Below are 22,765 nucleotides of genomic sequence, written 5' to 3' on the forward strand. Positions count from 1 at the left end.
AAACCCAGATGGGTGTATAAATAGGTATCAAATAACTGTCCATCACACAGTGTGCTTCCACTTTGTAATTGCTTTTGGCAATAATAGCCAATGATTGCTTAAAAACACTAATTTGCTTTTTTGGTGACGATGTTACTCACATTGAAATTGGAGCAAATTACCCAGAGGTGTTAATCATTAGTCACTAATATCGCCATGTCATTTTTACTTGACCTTGTCCTTTCAATTACTGCAAACACGTGTAGTTGTCCAAGTGCGGCAGCTCTACTGTTCAGCCGCACGTCCATTTCTAATTGGGTTGAAGATAGCTTTTAACCACTGACCATCACTTGACTTTATTTTTCTTCATAGTTTGCAGAAATATTCCTCATGCCCACACAAATCAACCCATTGGGTTGGTTTCCAGTGGTTGTGCAGTAGTGGCTTTTATTTTCAAATCTAAACGATAGCTCCTGTGGATGTTACGTGCCAGCTTTTGTTTCACTCCTGCAGTGTGTAGCGACGGGGCTGAGTGCAACCGTCGATGCCACCACAGTCCCAGCTCATTGAAGCAGAGCCCAGCAGCAATTACTGCTCTGAAAATCACACCCGGGGCTGTTAAACACCTCATGCATACAACGAAGAGTGACCAACTCTGCACATTTGAATAATGCGTATAGAATAAATTTGTTTTCATCTGAGAACGAGTTCATCCCATTTTCAAAATTATTCCTGTGGCATCTCCAGCCACAACATCATTCCACTCACAACAAAGCATCTGAAAGTTAGTGCCTGCCATGATTAGAAACTGATTTGGAGAATTGTGAAGTGGTTGCCTGGTTTTCAGGTTTTGATTGTTATTTATTTTTCTCTTTAATCTTTCCCTCTACCATTCCCACCTCTGATCACTCTCAGTCTAACTGAGTGCACATGCAGCCCAGGGTAACTTAGCATTTCCCCTTTCATCTTGGGAAAGACAGAACCGTCCACAAATATTTCTCGGTGCAGCAGTTGCCAAGCTTGCTGTTTCATTATCATCAACTCCCTTGGGCCAAATTGAGGTGGATTTGGGGAGCCGATGAGATTCACTGTCCCCCTGTTGTTTTTTGGCTACCTTTACCTGGCCAGATGTGAAGATTAGATGGAGCTGACCCCGACACCTGGAAGTGATTTGATGCAGTACCGTTGCCTCAGCAGGAATTAAGCCAAGAACAGCAGAGTGCCGATGCTTTGCATTGGTAGCCTTCGACAGAAGGCGAACACCAGGGCACAGCATTCTGCCAAAGTTTTACAGGCTTTGAAACCGTTTTACATGTCTTTGAGTGTGGAGGAACGGGCGGCATGGTGGAGCAATGGTAGAGTTGATGCCTTACAGTGCTTGCAACACCGGAGACCCGGATTCGATCCTGACTGCGGGTGCCATCTGTACGGAGTTTGTACGTTCTCCCCGTGACCTGCGTGGGATTTCTCCGATATCTTCGGTTTCCTCCCACACTCCAAAGACGTACAAGTTTATAGGTTAATCGGCTTGGTAAATGTAAAAATTGTCCCTAGTGTGTGTAGGATAGTGTTAATATGCGGGGATCGCTGATCGGCGCAGACCCGGTGGGCCGAAGGGCCTGTTTCCGCGCTGTATCTCTAAACTAAACTAAACTAAAAGGAAGGGACTGCAGATGCTGGTTTAAACCGAAGATAGACACAAAAAGCTGGAGTAACTCAGCAGGTCAGAGAGCATCTCTGGAGAAAAGGAATGGTGACATTTTCCAGTGTAATCCTAAAGAATGGTAGCACCCATCCACATGGAGCAGAGCGGAGTGTCATATGTACCCACATCTGTAACCCAGCACACCCTCAATTTATAGCTGGACTATAATCCATCACACTCCATCAATCCACTGAATATCACCAGCCATCTGAGGGAAGGCAAACTATGATGGCTTTATCGCAAGCTATAGTTTTATGTGGGAGCAATAATGGATTCCTATTGCAAGCTGGTTCCAGGAATAGTCCCAAACACGTCCATGCATCTTTCTGGAAGCAGTCCGAGCGCTCTGTAGGTTGTTGATATGTGCGAAGGAACTGGCACCTCATCAATGTTAAAAAAACATTGCAGAATAGTGACGTTTTTTTAAATCATGAATGGGGAATGGTGCTTGGTCAGTTTCAGAATAGCATTACCGAGGGAAACCTGACAAAACTGTTCAGTTGGACTCACAATTGAATTTCCCAACCCAGAGCGGATCTTATTGAAACATCTAAGATTATTAATGGATTGGACACGTTAGAGGCAGGAAACATGTTCCCAATGTTGGGGGAGTCCAGAACAAGGGGCCACAGTTTAAGAATAAGGGGGTAGGCCGTTTAGAACGGAGATAAGGGAAAAACTTTTTCACTCAGAAAGTTGTGAATCTGTGGAATTCTCTGCCTCTGAAGGCAGTGGAGGCCAATTCTCTGAATGCATTCAAGAGAGAGCTAGATAGAGCTCTTAAAGATAGCAGAGTCAGAGGGTATGGGGAGAAGGCAGGAACGGGGTACTGATTGTGAATGATCGGCCATGATCACATTAAATGGCGGTGCTGGCTCGAAGGGCCAATGGGCCCACTCCTGCACCTATTGTCTATTGTCTATTGACTTTCACAATTAGCATTCGAACAGCATGGAAGCAGAATGAGGAAATTTCTGTGTCTTTGTACTAAAGCACAAGTGCATCCAATTTGCTTTTCCCCGCAGTGTGGGAAGAGATGGCAGCGCATCAACAAAGAGGAGAAATAAAAGATTTCTGCATTTTTAAAGAATTTTTGTTTATGCTTGTCAAAACAACTAAATGGGGAATGTCAGGACAGTGGCACAGCTGGTAGAGCTGCTGCCTCACAGCGTCAGAGACCCGGCGGGTTAGATCCTCACATCAGCTGCTATCTGCGTGGGGTTTGCACATTCTCCCCGTGGCCCATGTGTGTTTCCTCCAGGTGCGTGTGTGTTTCCTCTCACATCCCAGAAGAGCGGTCTGTAGGTTAATTGACCTCCGTAAAATTGTCCTACTAGTGTGTAGGGAGTGAGTGCGAAAGGGAGATGACGTGGAAAGAGTGTGAACGGATCATCGATGGGCTGTGTGGGCTCGGTATGCCGAAGAGCCAGTTTCCATGCTGTTTCTTTCAATCAAACGATCAATCAAAAAGTGTAGAAATATGAGAACTCAATCGTGGAGAACAAATCCTGGCCAAGATATGGAAGCGCATAAGACCATCCAACAAAGTTGAACCGATCTTTGCAATCAAATGTTGAATACGTTATTGTTCAACTGTGAAATTTAATGCAACAAAGAACATATCCCCAGAACTATTACATTATATAATCGTTGCCAGACAGCATAGTTGGACACAAATGCAGACATCATTTCATTTATTTCAGTGTTCAATTATTTTGCAGACAGCAACACAGCACACAAAGCAAACACAGTGTCTTCTATTTGGTGTGACAAAGCTGTTTGCACTAACTCTATTATTGAACTGCTAAGAATAGAGTAAACTAACTTCTGTTTGGACAGAACTAATTAGGTCCTGTATTGACGGGATAATGGGATTGTGGCAAAATAACCTTTAAACCATTCTGAGACCTCATCAAAGTCTGATGCAAGGGAAATTGTAATGTGTGGTATGGAAACAGGAGTCTTGTTAAATCAGTACTTGGTATCTATTTTTACACGCCACAGAGCTCAATGGATAATAACAAATATTCCTGTAAAAAAGGGGATAGAGAAAATATTGTCGCCGTGCTCCAGATTTTGATGGTCCCCAAACCAAACCATTGAAAAGGTTGAGGAGATCTTGAATACAAGTGTCATAATGTTGCAAAGCAATGCTGTTCTCAATGGCCGAATGGTCTACTCTTGCACCTATTGTCTATTGTCTATTTGAGCCCATTGAGTGTTGTCTGTGTGGATTTCCAGATGTGATTTGACACAGTTTCATACAACAACTGATATAGGCATCAAACACATGCCTGTTTCACACAGGAACACTGGCCATTTACTAATCAATTAATAGATTATATCACAATTTAAGCAACAGTTTCATTAAAAAAAATCCTATCTGTCACCCAGTTTATTCCAAAATCTGACGTGGAAGGATGATTAAGATTGTTTTTGATCTTACTTTTCTCCACAAAGCTCAGTTCCGGACAGGAAGGAGGCCAGTCACAAATATTTCACTAGTTAATGGAGTAAAGTGCCATTTAGGCTCAGTGGTAAGGACAAGCAGAGGGAGGTAGAGCTCTTATCAGTAACATCATGGAATTCATAAGTTACAGGAACAGAATTAGGTCATTCGACCCATCAAGTCTACTCAGCCATTCAATCATGGCTGATGTATCTTTCCCTCACAACCCCATTCTCCTGCCTTCTCCCCATAACTGCGGACACACCGGTATTAATCAAGAATCTGTCAATCTCCATCTTAAAAATATCCTCCACAGCCTTATGTGGCATTGAATTCCAGAGATTCACCACTCTCTGACGAAAGAAATTCCTCCTCATCTCCTTGCTAAAGGTGTGTCCTTTTATTCTGAGGCTATGGCCTCTGGTCCTAGACTCTCGCACTGGTGGAAACATCCTCTCCACATCCACTCTATCCATTCCAACAAGAGTCGTGCATGTAATTCTCCGCCATGGGATCAAAATGTTATCCTGGATCAAACAAGGTTTCATATAAATTGCAAGAACAAGTGAAGGCAACATTGACTCTGTAGTCTATTTTCATAAAGCAGAACCAGCACCTACTGCTGTGATAAGTGAATTCATTACCCTGTAGAACAATTAGCAAGGAACTGCAGCAAATTCAATTAATTCCTCTTTATCACACATGCTACGTTTATTACGCCTATGTTATCTTATCCTTGGTATCTTAAAATTGTATTTAACTGTTGCTATTCAAGTGATTTCCATATTAAGTCATTTTTGGTATTGCGGGTTTAGGGGCTGATATTACCCACCTGCATCCCACCCCAGATTACAAGTGTAAAATATACTGGTGCTAACTTGGAGAAAACTGGTGCTAATCCTAGATAGCCACTCAGATTTATTTCTTGTCCAAATCCTGTGTGATTGTGAGTGTATGTTGGGCCACTGCACTGACTTGTTCCGTCCGGTGTACAGCAACTGGGGCATGCATACCTCTTCCACGGAGACACCAGGAACCACAGAGGCTGGAATCTTGAGCAAAAACACAAAGTGCTGGAGCAACTCATCGGGTCGGGCAGCATGTGGAGAGATAATGAACTGGCAACGTTTCGGGTCGGGACCCTTCTTCAGACTAATTGACACTAATTGAGGATGGGTCCTGACCTGAAATGCCAGCTGTCCATTTCCTCCACAGATGCTCCCTGACCTGTTGAGTTCCTCCAGCACTGTGTGTTTTATTTACTTTTCCAGTTAGGGAGGGTTGACGCGTTAACTAACTGCATCTAAAATGGAATGAGTTTTAAGAGATGACCAAGGCTCAGAACACTCTGACAGTCTTCGATGGTTCCAAGCTGTCAAAGCTAGTTGGACTGTTTAACATTTCAAACCTTTAGAAATAGAGTTAAATAATGGAAAATCGGTGAATATTCTGAAGAAGGGCCTCGACCCAAAATGTCACCTATTCCTATTCTCCAGAGATGCTGCCTGAGCCGCTGAGTTACTCCAGCATTCTGTGTCTATCTTTTAACATGTGAATGAAGTGTGGGTCACGGTAAGCATTTTTTACGGGTGTTTTTTTCAACAGTGACTGCTGTTTTCACTGAAGTGCAAAGGTTGGTATTGATCTGCTCAGCTGAAACAATTGTCCTTCGCGGTCCCCGGAGGGCAGAAATGCAAGTCGCAGACACGCGAGCCCAGGTCGAGATGGGCGGACTCACCTGGCCTTAGTGCCACATTTTCAGGGGGACTTCCGAACGCCCATACCGAGAATGTGACAAGTAAAATGGATGAAAGAAAGCCTTTGAAAAGGTCCCAAGATTGAGATTAGTGGGCAAAATTAGAGCACATGGTAGTGTGAACTACAAAGAGGATGCTAGGAGGTTGCAGGGTGACTTGGACAGGCTGAGTGAGTGGGCAGATGCATGGCAGATGCAGCATAATGTAGATGAATGTGAGATTATCCACTTTGGCGGCAAGAACAAGGAGGCAGATTATTATCTCAATGGTGTCAGATGAGGAAAAAGAGAAGTGCACCGAGACCTGGGTGTCCTTGTACACCAGTCACTGAAAATAAACATGCAGGTACATTAGGCAGTGAAGAAAGCTAATGACATGTTGGCCTTCATAACGAGAGGATTTGAGTATAGGAGTAAAGAGGTCCTTCTGCAGTTGTACAGGGCCCTGGTGAGACCACATCTGGAGTATTGTGTGCAGTTTTGGTCTCCTAATTTGAGGAAGGATATTCTTGCTATTGAGAGCGTGCAGCGTAGGTTCACGAGGTTAATCCCCGGGATGGCGGGACTGTCATATGAGGAAAGATTGGAAAGACTGTGCTTGTATTCACTGGAATTTAGAAGGATGAGAGGGGATTTTATAGAAACGTATAAAACTATAAAAGGACTGGACAAGCTAGATGCAGAAAAAAAATTCCGAATGTTGGGGGAGTCCAGAACCAGGGGCCACAGTCTAAGAATAAAGGAGAGGCCATTTAAAACTGAGATGAGAAAAAAAACATTTCACCCAGCGTGTTATGAATTCGTGGAATTCTCTGCCACAGAAGGCAGTAGAGGCCAATTCACTGGATGAATTTAAAAGAGAGTTGGATAGAGCTCTAGGGGCAAGTGGAATCAAGGGATATGGGGAAAAGGCAGGCACGGGTTACTGATTGTGGACGATCAGCCATGATGACAAGGAATGGCGGTGCTGGCTCGAAGGGCCAAATGGCCTCCTCCTGCACCTATTTTCTATGTTTTCTATGAGATCGGCCGTCTCACCCAGCCTATGCGCCACATTTTGGGGGGGGGGGGGGGGGGGGGGATTTCCAGGGGGAATTTCAAGAGTGCTGTCGTAATTCTGACTGGATTAAAGGAGTTGCCCGACCACCAGTTGCTGGAAAATCAGTGGTGAAGCTGTATTTGTTTTTGCCTGACCTCGTTCTCTCTTATTTAACACTTTAGGTCTGGCTATGTGGTGGAAGTATGGAGGTGCTGCCTTGCTCCAGAGTGGCTCACATAGAACGCATTAAAAAACCGTACAATAACAACATAGGATTTTACACCAAGAGAAATTCACTCCGCGTAGCTGAAGTGTGGATGGATGACTACAAATCCCATGTGTATATGGCGTGGAATATCCCCATGGATGTGAGTAAACAGCCTGATTACATGCAGTATAAGACCAACATTCACAACATTACCTTGAGTAAGACCAGTCTTTGAAAGGCCGGTGCTTAGAAAAGAATTAAGATCGCAAACAATTGCAAATTATAAAATCCCTGGCAATGAATATTTTGTTCAATTTAAGAAAAGGTTTAGTTTCACCGGAGGTGGATTTGATTTGTATTGGAGGTTTTTACTGGCAGTAAATTTGTAAGCAGTTTTATATGAAGTTGGAATGCAATCAGAAATTGGTTGTGTAAGTTAAAATATTAAACAAAGTCACTTTTATGGTAAGTGAATTTTCATTCAAGTCTCTCAGATGGACATAAAGGTTCCATGGCACTATTGAACATAGGTAAGAGATGCAGTAATTGGTATCCCCAGTGATCTGCAAAGGGACTTATATATATATATATATATGTGTGTGTGTGTGTGTGTGTGTATATATATATATATATATATATATATATAATTTAAAAATATATATATATTTATATATGCACACACACACCGATCAGCCAAAACATTATGACCACTGACAGGTGAAGTGAATAGCATTGGTTATCTTGTTATAATGGCACCTGTCAAGAGGTGGGATATATTAGGCAGCAAGTGAACAGTCAGTTCTTGAAGTTGATGTGTTGGATGCAGGAGAAAGACCAGGTGCACCCCTTCATGGCAATCGTATTCCCTGATGGCAGTGGCCTCTTTCAGCAGGATAATGCGCCCTGCCACACTGCACACATTGTTCGGGAATGGTTTGAGGAACATGATGAAGTGTTCACGTAGTTGCCCTGGCCCTGGCCTCCAAATTCTCCAGATCTCAATCCAATTGAGCATACGTGGGATGCGCTGGATCGACAAGTCCGATCCACGGCGGCTCCACCTTGAAGGATCTGCTGCTAATGTTTTGGTGCCAGATACCACAGGACACCTTCAGGGGTCTTGGCAGGTCGGCGCTGTTTTGGCAGTACACAGAGGACTAACAGCATATTGGGCAGGTGGTCATAATCGGTGTATATAAGGTAGACACTCAGCAGGACAGGCAGCATCTCTGGAGAGGAATGGGTGATCCTGGGTCTTGACCCAAAACGTCACCCATTCCTTCTCTCCAGAGATGCTGCCTGTCCCGCTGAGTTACTCCAGCATTTTGTGTCTACCTTCAATTTGAACCAGCATCTGCAGTTCTTTCCTATGTATATATATATATTTACACGCACACACACATGCACACTCATACCCATAAAAACAAACAACAATAATAATGCAAAAAGACAAAACTAATGCCCCCAAGTCTATGTAGTTCAGAGCTTATTTGGAGGTTGTCGTGTTTAACAGCTTGATGGCTGTGGGGAAGAAGTTGATCCTGAACCTGCACGTTACTGTTTTCAGGCTCCGATATCCTCTTTCCAATGGCAGGAGTGAAATGAACGTTGGGGTGGTATGGGTCCCTGATGATGCCGACTGCCTTTTTGAGGCAGCGATGCCCTGTAAATCCCTTCAGTGGTGGGGAGGTCAGAACCCGTGAGGGACTGGGCAGTGTTCACCACTTTTCACCACAAGTATTAGCAACTCAGATGAAGTAGTATGAATGATGTGAGTGTCAGGAAGCTCAGTATGTTGGGAAGATGAGAGATGGAAGTTTCATTGGAACAAATACAAACTGTGTAAATGGACAAAACTATGGCAGATGAAATTTAGTCTTGCAAAGTGTTACTTAGGATCCAATAAAGACAAATTGAAGTGTTTGTTTAAACAACCTCAGGCCAGGAATCGAAGAGGAAATAAAGTCATTCTGATATCCGGGTACAAATTACGAAAAACTCCTTTACTGCCACACGAAGGAAACAGAGGCTAATAAAATATTGACCTTTATCTTGACGGGATTGAAAAGAGAGGGAATCTGTATAATTCATTGCTGCAGAAGGCTGTGGAGGCCGTCACTGGATATTTTTAAGGCAGAGATAAATAGATTCTTGATTAGTACGGGTCAGAGGTTATGGGGAGAAGGCAGGAGAATGGGGTTCGGAGGGAGAGATAGATCAGCCATGATTGAATGGCAGAGTAGACTTGATGGGCTGAACGGCCTAATTCTCCTCCTATCACATTAATTTGTGAACTTGTGAAATGGTGGGAAGTAATTAATGTTGTAAATAGCCCAGGTCAGATGCCGCTGGACTATTGTTTAGCTTTGAGTACCAGTCCTGATACTGACTATATTTACTTTGAAGAAAGTGCAGCACAAATTCTGCAGAATGACAACAGATAAAATGATTACATTGAGAAGAAGCATGGCTTGTGTTTCTTTGATTTTAGAAGGCCGTGTGTTGATCTAATCAAGAAATTCTACTGGGCGGATGCAGATAAATCATACCCTATGGTTTGAGGAATCATTTCAAGGAATAAATAGGAGTGAAATGAGCAGACAGTTTCGCAAAGTAAATAATAGCAATCTCAGTAGTTCAATAGGACTTTATTTGCCACATAAGCAACTGCACAGTGAAATTCTTTTTGCATATATTACACATGGCGGGCACCACAATTTTGGCGCCTTTATTCGAGGTCCAAAGTCCGGTCAGCCCGCGCGCTCCATGTGCGTAGTTCCCGTGAACCAACATCCTTCTCCACTCCTCGCCCGGCCATCTGTCTTGTCACGGGGGGCACCTCCTGGGCAATCCCAAACCATGATCCCCAGAAATCTGTTGTTGTAAAGTCAAAATGTGAGAATGGCCCATTGTTGTCCCTATGTTTCTAAGTTGGTATCAAACATACTTTGCAGCAGCTGGCAAATAGTTTAATTTTCGTTATTGCCGCTGCTGGCGATACTCAGCTTCTGCCTCCAGCTTTTCGCGTAATGGAATCAATCCCTGGTCGGCCAATATTAAACTCATCCATTATCTGAACACATGTTAGTATTCATATGGTAACTTCCATCAGAGAGCCTTTCGTTGCCAGACCAAAGACAGATAAATTCCAAGCCACCCCAGCAAAATGCAATCTATTGGAGAGTGATAAAAATCTGTTTGAGATTATAAAAACATTGACTCCAACACAGCTGGAGGGCTGTGTGCAGTTCTGGCCGCCAACACCGTAGGAAAGACGTGACTGCCCCAGAGGGGGTGAGAGGAGGTTCAGCTGGATGTTGCCTGGGATGGAGCATTTCAGTTTTGAGAAGGGTCGGGAGATGCAAGATCTATCCTTCTCGGAGTGGAGAGGCTGAGGCCTACAGAATGATGAGGGTTAGGGAACTTTAACCCAGGGCAGAGGTGCCCGAAACTAGGGAGCTTAAGTTTAGGATAAGGAACAGGAGTTTTAAAGAGAATTTTATTGTCGAATTTTTCACCCAAAGAATGGTTACAACTGAGAATGTACTGTTTGGGTGGTGGAGGGACGTACTCTCACAACATTTAAGTAGTATTGTGATGAATGCTTGAACCACCAAGGCATGGATGGCTATGGACCAAGTGTTGCTAAATTGGATTAGTCCATATGGGTATTGATGGTCAGAATGGACATGGTGGGCTAAGGGCCTATTTTGTGCTATTTGACTCTATGACTTTATGAGATCAGGTCATTTGTAAGAGTATTATTGTATGAAGGATTGATTGTGTGATAAAGGTGTCAGTAAAGCAGAGGGAAGTGTTTAAAGGCTTGCAACAGTTCAAAGGAGAAGGGTTTGAGAGATTGTTGATTGTAACTGAATAACAGTAGCAATGGAAACGAGAAAGATTTTGGCAGGAAACCAAAGGGCGACTGGAGCACATGAGGGATGAGAGAAGAGGCACAGAGAGGGAGCCACAGATGACTGGAGGCCATCCTTTTAATAGACAATAGACAATAGGTGCAGGAGGAGGCCATTCAGCCCTTCAAGCCAGCACCGCCATTCAATGTGATCATGGCTGATCATTCTCAATCAGTACCCCGTTCCTGCCTTCTCCCCATACCCCCTGATTCCGCTATCCTTAAGAGCTCTATCTAGCTCTCTCTTGAATGCATTCAGAGAATTGGCCTCCACTGCCTTCTGAGGCAGAGAATTCCATAGATTCACAACTCTCTGACTGAAAAAGTTTTTCCTCATCTCAGTTCTAAATGGTCTACCCCTTATTCTTAAACTGTGGCCCCTTGTTCTGGACTCCCCCAACATTGGGAACATGTTTCCTGCCTCTAACGTGTCCAACCCCTTAATAATCTTATATGTTTCGATAAGATCTCCTCTCATCCTTCTAAATTCCAGTGTATACAAGCCTAGTCGTTCCAGTCTTTCAACATATGATAGTCCCGCCATTCCGGGAATTAACCTTTCTGTGAGGCACATTGAACTTTTTTTCTCCTTTCCTCATTTATTATCTTGTTTACAGAGTACTATGTTTACATATTCTGTTATGTTGCTGCAAGATCTTTAATTGTTCTGCGTGGGTCGTATGGGACAATAAAAACCCTCAACAGCAAGAATATCCTCATCGGAAAATGCACTGAGCTCTTCATCATTTCCTTTAGGCTGTACACTGTGTAAGAGGAAAGGAAGCAGGAGGGAGGAGTAATAAAGCTGAAGCTCAAAGACAGTGAATTGCCGCGAGGACCATAATGTTGTGATTGCTTGAGTCATTTCCCAATGAATTACAAATCACGACATTAATAAAAAATATCTGTAACTTGGAGTTTCTACAAGTGAGGAGACAAGCTCAGTGAGACTCAGACAGTTGAGTGAAGACGGTACCTGCAATATCCAATGCATATTTAGAGTGTTTGGTTGTTGAAGGTGATAGCCCTCAAGTCAAGAGGGTTTCTATTGTCCCATGCGACCCACGCAGAACAATTAAAGATCTTGCAGCAACATAACAGAATATGTAAACATAGTACTCTGTAAACAAGATAATAAACGAGGAAAGGAGAAAAAAAAGTTCAATGTGCCTCACAGAAAGATTAATTTTAAAGTGATGACATTTTTTTTTTTAACTTGCAATTCCATAACACTTTTCATTACCTCAGTGTGTTCTGAAGTGTTCTACAATTTAGAAACAGCAGAAAAGGTAGGAAATGTGTCAGCCAATTAGTGCACTGTGAGGTACCACGGACAAGATTGCAAGGATTAATTATTAGTCTGAACAATCACATATTACTCATTTTTTCTGTTTTACTGCCAGAATTCTGTCAGTAAGTGGGAGAACAGGAAGCTTCAAGGAATCCACTGTGTTATAATTGCTTGTCCGGAAGTATTGCAAACAGTCACCTGAGGGTTTGCCTTGCTGTGAAATCGCGTTCTTTTTTTTGTTTATTAAATGTTCTCTTCCATTCACTTCCTTTGATTTCCCATTGGGCTTGTCAGTTAGCATTGCGGTCAGTGCAGTGGTCCAATTCATTGACCTCCTTCTGTGAGAGAGATGCTTTGCTGTAGCCTGATATATTCCCATAGTGGCTTGCAAAAACCTTGCAAAAATTGGCTTCCATAATGCCTCCCATTTTGCTACTCAATGAGGTGCTGTTTTGGGTCTACACCATACCACCACGCCTCTGTGGACTGTCACACAGAATGCATTAATAATTAGACGTCAAGCTATTTGATCCAGTCATACCATTTTGTTTTCAGTTCACTGGGATCCATTATGGATCGGTAAGTGACAAAATGGCAGCTCAGATTTTTCATAGGCCTGCAAGTAAAAATGTCATTGTTCTGTTGTCTGCACATATGACCATTAAGCACTCTTAACTGTTGACTCTCATGGCCCTTGAGTTTCCTAATACCCTTTCCAATCACCTTTGACACCCTCCTGGGAATCCAAATGTTCCAAAAAGAACACGATGAAGTTTTCTTTGCACTTTAATGTATTCTTCAAGCGACATAACTTGGGACGGAGTTGGTGAATACACAGTGTCACCAACTGAATCGCCTCTATTGCTGCCCAACAAAAATAGAGCTATGACAGTCGATTAATGTGCTAGCGTAACATCTGGAGTCTACAAACACCACATAAATCAGCTCAGTACAAGCACAGAGTCTGGAGGAACCTCTATCCTATTGATGTTTTGCCAAAAGCTGTGCCAGCAAGAGCCACCTGGTGGCGCAGCTGCTGCCACGCCCACTCTTGTGGGTATCTTTAAGTTAGCTCATCATTGCTGAGGACTTGGCTGTTGTGCGCTGATTTTCTTGTCGGCTCAATTTAATCGACCATCACGTTTGATGAACTGATACTATGAAGAAAAAACTATTCGTTTTTTTCTAAAATAGTTCAAAACTATTAGACTCTATTAGTCTTGGACTTTGTTCGAATATTTAAGGGTAAATGCCTGACACATCTCCAGAGACAGCTCTCTACTGCCCAAACTGTGGGTGGGTAAGACCAGTTTAGTTGATAATGAGCACCAAACAGTCAGAAGGATTCAGGAAGCCCACAGAAGGACATGACCACAAGCATGTCTCATTTAATGCAGAAAATATTGATATGACATTTTAGTGATAATGTAATAAACTACTCAACTACAAACATGAACAGTAAATTTTATGTCTAGTATTTGCTGAAGGCAATAATCATTTGATTGCATATAAGACGGACATGATCAAAACTAGTTAGACTTTTGATAGACACAAAATGCTGAAGTAAATGATATGCATGTTCCCAAAGAAATTAATATCGAGGCTAGGTTGAGATGCACAGGACCAGAACCAATGGCAGTTGGACACAAAGTGCTGGAATAACTCAGCACGTCAGGCAGCATCTCTGGAGAACGTGGATAGGTGATGTTTTGTGTCGAGGCCCTTCTTCAGTCTGAGTCAGGGGAGAGGGAAACTAGAGGTATGAACAAATCAGAGTCGGCACCGATGATCCAGCTGATTAGTCTTTAGCCTCACCATCCGTCACGACACCTCCTCCATCCCATTCCACACCTAAAATATGACAGGAGTGAAAGGGGAAAGTAAAAGAAACATTAGCTGCCAACTATCTGATTAGAGAAAGCTAGGTGGGGCAGGACTACAGAAATGTGGCTTATCCATGTTCTCCAGAGACACTGATTGACCCATTGAGTTACTCCAGCACTTTGTGTCTTATTTTGTAAACCAGCATCTGCTATTCCTTGTGTCTACAAGCAAGGGTGAAAAACTGTAGGATCTCCAATCCTACACACTCGACCACACCAAAGGTGAATCCAGTCTATAATAGCTTAGTTGTTGTAAATAGAACATAAAATACCGATTGAAAACAATTGTATTACCTTCCCACCATGATATTCATGCAGAAGTTATCACCGAACAACGAAATCCTGCCAAAGCATCGTGAATAGATAGAAGATAGACACAAAAAGCTGGAGTAACTCAGCGGGTCAGACAGCATCTCTGGGGAAAAGGAATAGGTGGTGTTTCGAGTCACAAGACTTGAAACGTCACCTATTCCTTTTCTCCAGAGATGATGTCTGACCCGCTGAGTTACATAGGATCTTTTTGTGTCTATCTTTGTTTTAAACCAGCATCTGCAGTTAATTCCTACATATTGTGAATAGATATTTCATTCTCTGATATTTCTTCAATGGACTTCCATTAAATGGCAAAAGATGGGATCCTAAATGGGACGGAAATAACCCTGACAGCTCCTGTGAAACCCGATTATTATACATCCATGAACCCACTGGTTTATAAACACCAAATGTCGGTTTTCTGTTGTATTCTTTCTTGCTTGCAAATATGAATTGCAGGGAATAAAACAAGTGTAATTTGTAAACGCTTCCTTGTCTTCCAGAATCCAGGGATCGACATTGGCGACATTTCCGAAAGGGTAGCTTTGAGGAAACAACTCAAATGTAAGAATTTCCAGTGGTATCTGGACAACGTGTACCCAGAGATGAGGAGATACAATAATACTGTGGCATATGGAGAGGTAATAACCGTTAATAAATATTTTTTTGCTTTAAAAACAGATTTTGCATGAGCGTTTACACTACTGTGTCATTCTCCCATCAAGGGCAGGTGATCATAGATAGAAGTATCAAAAAGTGGCGACGCTGGTCCCGGTGGGCCGAAGGGCCTGTTTCCATGCTGTGTCTCTAAAGTCCAGTATGCAGTTTGTTCAGTGTGAAACATAGAACCATAGAGACATAAAAATAAGTGCAGAAGGAGGCCATTTGGCCCTTCGAGCCAGCACCGCCATTCACTGTGATCATGGCTGATCATCTACAATCAGCAACCTGTGCCTGCCTTCTCCCCATATCCCTTGATTCCACTAGCCCATAGAGCTCCATCTGCATTGAATGAATTTTATCTGTTTTGTATTATCATATCATATCATATCATATATATACAGCCGGAAACAGGCCTTTTCGGCCCTCCAAGTCCGTGCCGCCCAGCGATCCCCGTACATTAACACTATCCTACACCCACTAGGGACAATTTTTTTAAACATTTACCCAGCCAATTAACCTACATACCTGTACGTCTTTGGAGTGTGGGAGGAAACCGAAGATCTCGGAGAAAACCCACGCAGGTCACGGGGAGAACGTACAAACTCCTTACAGTGCAGCACCTGCATTCGCTGTAAAGCAGCAACTCTACCGCTGCGCTACCGTGAATGGTGGTGCTGGCTCGAAGGGCCGAATGGCCTACTCCTGCACCTATTGTCTATTGTCTATTGTCTATTGTCTATTACTGAGCAGATATCATCCATAGATTGTTTTAATTGCAAAATACCAGAGCTTTAAATGTGTAATCATCTTTGTGGCAATTCATTCTGTGAATGTACCTCCCGACAGAGTCTCAGCTTTCCATCTCATTCTGTTATGTTGTTAATCTCTTAGGTTCGTAACAGCAAAGCAAAAGATTTTTGCCTGGATCAGGGTCCACCTGAAAACCACACAGCCATTCTGTATCCATGTCATGGGATGTCTCCTCAGGTAGGCATTACCTGTACAAAGTGCAGTGTTAACATCATTGTGCCAGACAATGAGGTGGAGGCAGGGTGGTGTAGGAAAATAACTGCTGGTACTAATCGAAGGTATTTATTCACAAAATACTGGAGTAACTCAGCAGGTCAGGCAGCATCTCAGGAGAGAAGGAATGGGTGACGTTTCGGGTCGAGACCCTTCTTCGGACTGATGTCAGGGGGGGGCGGGACAAAGGAAGGTTATAGGTGGAGACAGGAAAATAGAGGGAGAACTGGGAAGGGGGAGGGGAAGAGAGGGACAGAGGATCAGGGTGGGGTAATCATGTAGGTATGTTGTAAGCAGCAAAGCTAATTTCTTCACAAAACTGAGTCACTTGAAAGAGTGGATGACAGAGACTTCCACAACTTTTAATAAAAGTCAGGATCATTTTGCCAGAACATTTACAGAGTGGAAGATGAATCGTATATAAAACAAAATTAATCTCAGTCATATGCAACACTGCTGTCACCAATGGCAATGGGATTGCCAGCAGTCATCTCCATTCACCTGGTTAATGGTATTGTCACTCCATGTAGTCTTAATTCTATCAAGACAATAATTACAAATTGATTCATTTACAATCTGATTGAGAGAACATAATACTAGCAAAGTGCAAATAGTTCAGAAATGCAAGAATTGAAATCAATCAATCAAAGTCTCGTGGCAATTAAAACAAAATATGAGGTTAAGTCAGACAATTTATTTAAGCACAGGTGGACACTCTTGAAGTGTGTAGGAAGGAACTGCAGATGCTGGTTTACACCGAAGATAGACACAAATGCTGGAGTAACTCAGCGGGACAGGCAGCATCTCTGGAGAAAAGGAGCGGCGTTTCGTGTTGAGACCCTTCTTCACTCTTGAGGGGTGTGATTTGTGACAGGGCTATGATTTGATTGCAAGATATATCATCTATGGATTCTATAGCAATCACTTGGAGACCCCCTCTATTTCGAAGAAATCTTAACAAATTCAACTTTGTAGAATTAAAGAATACAATAGTGAGCTGAGTAGTCCAGATGGTACGCCTGGCTGAAAAGAGTGGATTTTCTATTCCACCCGTCATAGATGAGCCTTTTCTCTTGCATTTCGGGATTATCTCCTTAAGGCTTTGTATGCATCCACACTGCCTTGGGAGGTGTTAGTGTCTTCTTTAACTGCAGCATATAGTCAACTCAAGTCCCATGTACTCAGTAGCTATGTGTGTCTGATGGAACTACCACAGACGATTGAGGCTCCTGCATCTACGTTTGCTCCTCAGTTAGATGTTACTTGTTCTTCCTTATATTAGGACCTTTAAAATCACTGTGGAAGGGCTTTTTAAACCGGGCACAGAACCTGCTGCAGAGTCTTCCCTTCTGAATTTATGATATTATTATCCTTTCACCGAAAGTCTAACACCCAGATGAAAACTGCTGATTCTCTGATTCCCTTCCAGTCAACAAGAGGTGAATTCTTGATATGGGTTGAATTACATAGAAACAGAAAATAGGTGCAGAGGGAGGCCATTCGGCCCTTCGAGCCAGCACCGCCATTCATTGTGATCATGGCTGATCATCCACAAGCAGTAACCTGTGCCCAACTTCTCCCCATATCCCTTGGTTCCACTAGCCCCCAGAGCTCTATCTAACTCTCTCTTAAATTCATCCAGTGAATTGGGGTCCACTGCCCTCTGTGGCAGAGAATTCTACAAATTCACAACTCTCTGGGTGAAAAAGTTCCTTCTCACCTCCGTTTTAAATGGCCTCCCCTTTATTCTGAGACAGTGGCCCCTGGTGACCATTGACATTAATAAAATGCTTTGGGACTGGTCCACCAAGACAGGTACTCTGAAGATTAGTCTGGACGTAAGTCCCATCAATAGAAAATCTAGTTTGTTCGAGCATTTTGACTTTCCAGCAACTTGGGTGCGTATCCATTTTTTCATGGGATGTTTATCAGTTGAAAATCAGGTACAGGCACTGTTCTTGTGTGTGTTTAGAATAGCCTAATGGTGTTCTCAGCTTCCTGCACCACAGCTCCGGGCTGTTTTCTTAGATGCGTGCAACCAAGAATAACTAAAATTCCATTGCTGGAATAGGACTTGAGAAGACTACCAATACCAATTTAAACCATCCAGTAAACATCCCACGGGTTAATTTAAAAAGTAAATGAAGATCAATTAACATGTAAAGCAATTGGCAACAGAGTTGTTTGCAATTGTAATCTGTTTTGTGACTTACTAATTATTTGCTCCTCTTTTGCATTAAACAATTTCTCACGTAAACTGGTGAATATAAACTTTACCAAAAGACGACCTTTAACCATATCTTCCATCCCGTTTGATTTATTTAGTAATTTAATGTATTCCTATTCTTCTAGGAATACATCAAAAAAAATCTCAAACCTCTCTCAACATTCACTTTTTAATGAATGTTTCAGAATGTTTTGACTCTTCTATTGGACCTAAGCACCATGTTTAAGGCCTGAGGCAACAATCTTGATACACTGCAGTAGTCACTCTATATGCTGGGCACCATCAATGCCTCTGTGGGCATGTATGTAGCCTGTATCATACCAATGGCTAACTTCAACGCGTGTTTCCATGTACAAAGTGCACACCAGGGAATATGCAACACCGTGGTGGGTCATAATCTACATGCTGAGTTTGCACCAACACCACCAAGTTGGACCTCAGTGATACAGTCAACATGGCTTAAGTTGGCTTTAAAATCTCCACCCTAACCAAGTGTTTCCAGATGTTTCACTGGCTAATACCTTTGTAGTGCAATCTGCTAGGCAGAATGAACAGAGGATGCAGAGAGCAGGAAGGGAGGGGGGGGAAGGAATGATGAGATCAAGGCTTTCAGTAAGAGGCCATGTCGTTCTAGAAGCACATCTCCTATTACGATAGCCCACATCCTGCAGATGTACAGCAAAAAGGAGTCCATCACTTCCAATGAGAGGAATAGATCGGGTAGATACACAGAGTCTCTTGCCCAATGTAGGGTGAATCGAGGATCAGGTTTACAGTGAGGAGTAAACGATTTGATAGGAATCTGAGGGGTGACTTTTTCACACAAAGGGTGGTGGGTGTATGAAACAAGCAGCCAGAGGAGGCAGTTGAGGCTGGGACTATCCCAACGTTTAAGAACCAGTTAGAGAGGTACATGGATAGGACAGGTTTGGAGGAGTATGGACAGGCAGGTGGGACTAGTGTAGCTGGGACATGTTGGCCGATGTGAGTAAGTTGGGCTGAAGGGTCCATTTCCACACTGTATCACTCTACGACTCTATGACTCTATCACAGTGCGGTATAAAGTATCATCAATTACTTGTTAATTTATTGCTGATGGATATCTATTTATTGCATCATTTCAACTAGAATATGTTCATGTTGGACTCTTGCTGAATTATAGAGTGAACAGTATGTATAGTACAGGGGATCAAGGAATGAAAGGGGTTATCAAAAAGGTGAAAATGGTGGATGCTGGAAATACAATGTTGGACCAGTCACCGAGTCAGGCAGCATCTGCGAAGAGAGACATTGAGTTAATATTTCAGGTTGATGACCTTTCAGAACCGATGTGCTGACCTGAAACACTAACTCTGTTTCTGTCTCCATGAATGCTGCCTGACCTAACGTTTCCAACAATTTTCTGAAGAAGTTTACAATGGCATCAAAATCTGCACCCTAACCAGGTGTTTTGAGGCTCAGTTGCTTCACTGATCATTACTTCGTGACCTGGAGAAAGCACACCTCCACCTCCATTTTCTTAGAAGGCTCGGGACGTTCAGCATGTCCCCAACAACCCCCATAGACTTCCACAGACGCGCCGTAAAAAAGCATGTTATCGGGATGCGTCACAGCACGGATTGCAAGCAGCTCCATCCACGAGCGCTAGAAATTGCAGAGACTCGTGGACGGTAGCCCAAAGTCTCAAGTTTCCCGCCATCGTTGTGTTTCTCCATCTCTGGCCACGTAGTGAGGCAACACTGGAAATATTAAATATTCCGTTCAGTGTCTTTGATTATTATCGATGGGAATGCTGTCCAATATGTTACTTTGTTTAGTTTAGTTTAGAGATACAGCACGGAAACTGACCCTTCCAGCAGACCAAGCCAACGCCAGCCAGCGAACACCCGGTCACTTGTTCCACCCTACACACCAGAGGCAACTTACAGAAGCCAATTACCCTACCGACCTGCGTGTGTTTGGAATGTGGGGGGGAAACGGAGCATCCGGAGAAAACATATAAGATTATTAAGGGGTTGGACACGTTAGAGGCAGGAAACATGTTCCCAATGTCGGGGGAGTCCAGAACCACGGGCCACAGTTTAAGAATAAGGGGTAGGCCATTTAGAACGGAGATGAGGAAAAACTTTTTCAGTCAGAGAGTTGTGAATCTGTGGAATTCTCTGCCTCAGAGGGCAGTGGAGGCCAATTCTCTGAATGCATTCAAGAGAGAGCTAGATAGCGGAGATATCTAGATAGCTAGATATCTTAAGGATAGCGGAGTCAGGGGGTATGGGGAGAAGGCAGGACCGGGGTACTGATTGAGAATGATCAGTCATGATCACATTGAATGGTGGTGCTGGCTCGAAGGGCCGAACGGCCTACTCCTGCACCTATTGCCTATTGTCTATTGTCTAAAACCCATGCAGCCACAGGGAAAAAGTACAAGCTCCATTCAGAGGGCAGCCAAGGCCAGAATTGAACCCGGGTCTCTGGCTGCTGTAAGGCAGCAGCTCTACTGCTGCACCACTGTGCCACCAGCACCTACTGTTAAACTGAGACAGCACACCCAGCAGGTTCAGTCTGGGTAGTGAGCTGCAACATAATAAGCAAAGGGTGACACTTGCAGAGGAAACCAAAATTAGGGGCCAAAATTCTATGGTAAGCCTTAATACATTTAATACTAAGGAGGATGTGCTGGCCCTGGAGAGGGTCCAGAGGAGGTTTACAAGATTGATTCCAGGAATGAGTAGATTAACATATGATGGGCGTTTGATGGCACTGGGCCTGTACTCGCTGGAGTTTAGAAGAATGAGAGGGGGGCCTCCTTGAAATGAACAGAATAGTGAAAGACTTGGATAGAGTGGCCAATGTGGAGAGGATGTTTCCACTAGTGGGAGAGTCTAGGATCAGAGATCGTAGCCTCAGAATTAAAGGATGTTCTTTTAGGAAGGGGATGAGAAGGAATTTCTTTAGTCAGAAGGTGGTGAATCTGTGGAGTTCTTTGCCACAGAAGACTGTGGAATATATTTAAATCAGAGATAGATAGATTCTTGATTAGTATGGGTGTCAAAGGTTATGAGGAGAAGGCAGGAGAATGGGGTTAGGAGGGAGACATAGATCAGCCATGATTGAATGGCGGAGTAGACTTGATGGGCCGAATGGCCTAATTCTGCTCCGATCACATGATCTTATGATACAGTATGAGTTTTTTTACTGAGAACACTGCTTCTATTGCTGGGGCTAATAGCATCGATACATTTAATGGGAAGGGTGCTAATCTTAAGAGAGGAAAGGAACTAGGTGATCAGCTGAGCTAAGATAAGGTGGGGTGAGGTGAATGTGGGCCACAAATGCTGTCATAGGCCTCTTCCTTGTGCAGTCTGCACAGTTCTACGTAAAATAATTGTTTTTAATTGACCTCAGAGAATTAAGTAGAAGCAAATTACACCTCTATTCGGTTACATTGATATTAAAAATATATATTACTTTCTGAGTGTTTCTATTCGTGTTGAAATTTAATAACTCCTGTCCTTATCAAATGGATTCACCTGAGGGAGTGTTGTAATTGGCCAGGGATACAGCAGTCATTATTTGTTGTAATCTTGTTTCTCTTTCTCAAGGGTGTCATCGTCTTAATCAGATCCAGGTAGAAGGAAGAATTTGGGCATTTTGCAGGAACAATTTCAAATGAACATAAAATAATGGAAAATTGGTGTCAAAGATATTCTTGGCGAGACAATTAGACAATTAGAGTCAGGCGGCTTCTCTTACCTATTTTTGTTATTATGTTTCTGGTTTCTGTCTTTATCAGCACATCATTTAAAATTGTTTTCTCTCTCGACTTCGCTCTGAACCTCCTTGGGCTTTAGGGATTGGAAATAAATTCAGAGAGCAGTAAACCTAGGTTAAGAGGAAGATGCTAGTCCTCAAGAAAAAGAAGAATTTATATTTATATAATCTCTATGCTATTATGTTGACACAAAGCTGGGCGGCAGTGTGAGCTGAGAGGAGGATGCTATGGGGATGCAGGGTGATTTGGACAGGTTGGGTGAGTGGGCAGATACATGGCAGATGCAGTATAATGTGGATAAATGTGAGGTTATCCACTTTAGTGGCAAGAACAGGAAGGCAGATTATTATCTGAATGGTGTCAGATTAGGAAAAGGGGAGGTGCAACGAGACCTGGGTGTGCTTGTACATCAGTCACTGAAAGTAAGCAGAATAAGAAAATAACTGCAGATGCTGGTACAATTCGATTTATTCACAAAATGCTGGAGTAACTCAGCAGGTCAGGCAGCATCTCGGGAGAGAAGGAATGGGTGACGTTTCGGG

At 43.1% G+C, this 22,765-nt stretch overlaps 1 protein-coding gene across 1 annotated transcript in view; it reads left to right on the top strand.

The window, feature by feature from the left end:
* The window catches only part of galnt17 (polypeptide N-acetylgalactosaminyltransferase 17), a 314,798-nt gene that overhangs the window by 263,255 nt on the left and 28,778 nt on the right, over nt 1-22,765 (top strand). The window contains exons 7-9 of the mRNA XM_078422462.1: nt 7,111-7,296; nt 15,042-15,179; nt 16,093-16,188. Coding sequence (XP_078278588.1) covers nt 7,111-7,296; nt 15,042-15,179; nt 16,093-16,188 — 420 coding nt within the window. The remainder of the gene's footprint in view (nt 1-7,110; nt 7,297-15,041; nt 15,180-16,092; nt 16,189-22,765) is intronic.

The sequence above is a fragment of the Rhinoraja longicauda genome, chromosome 26, assembly GCF_053455715.1.
Source record: "Rhinoraja longicauda isolate Sanriku21f chromosome 26, sRhiLon1.1, whole genome shotgun sequence".
Lineage (NCBI taxonomy): Eukaryota > Metazoa > Chordata > Chondrichthyes > Rajiformes > Arhynchobatidae > Rhinoraja > Rhinoraja longicauda.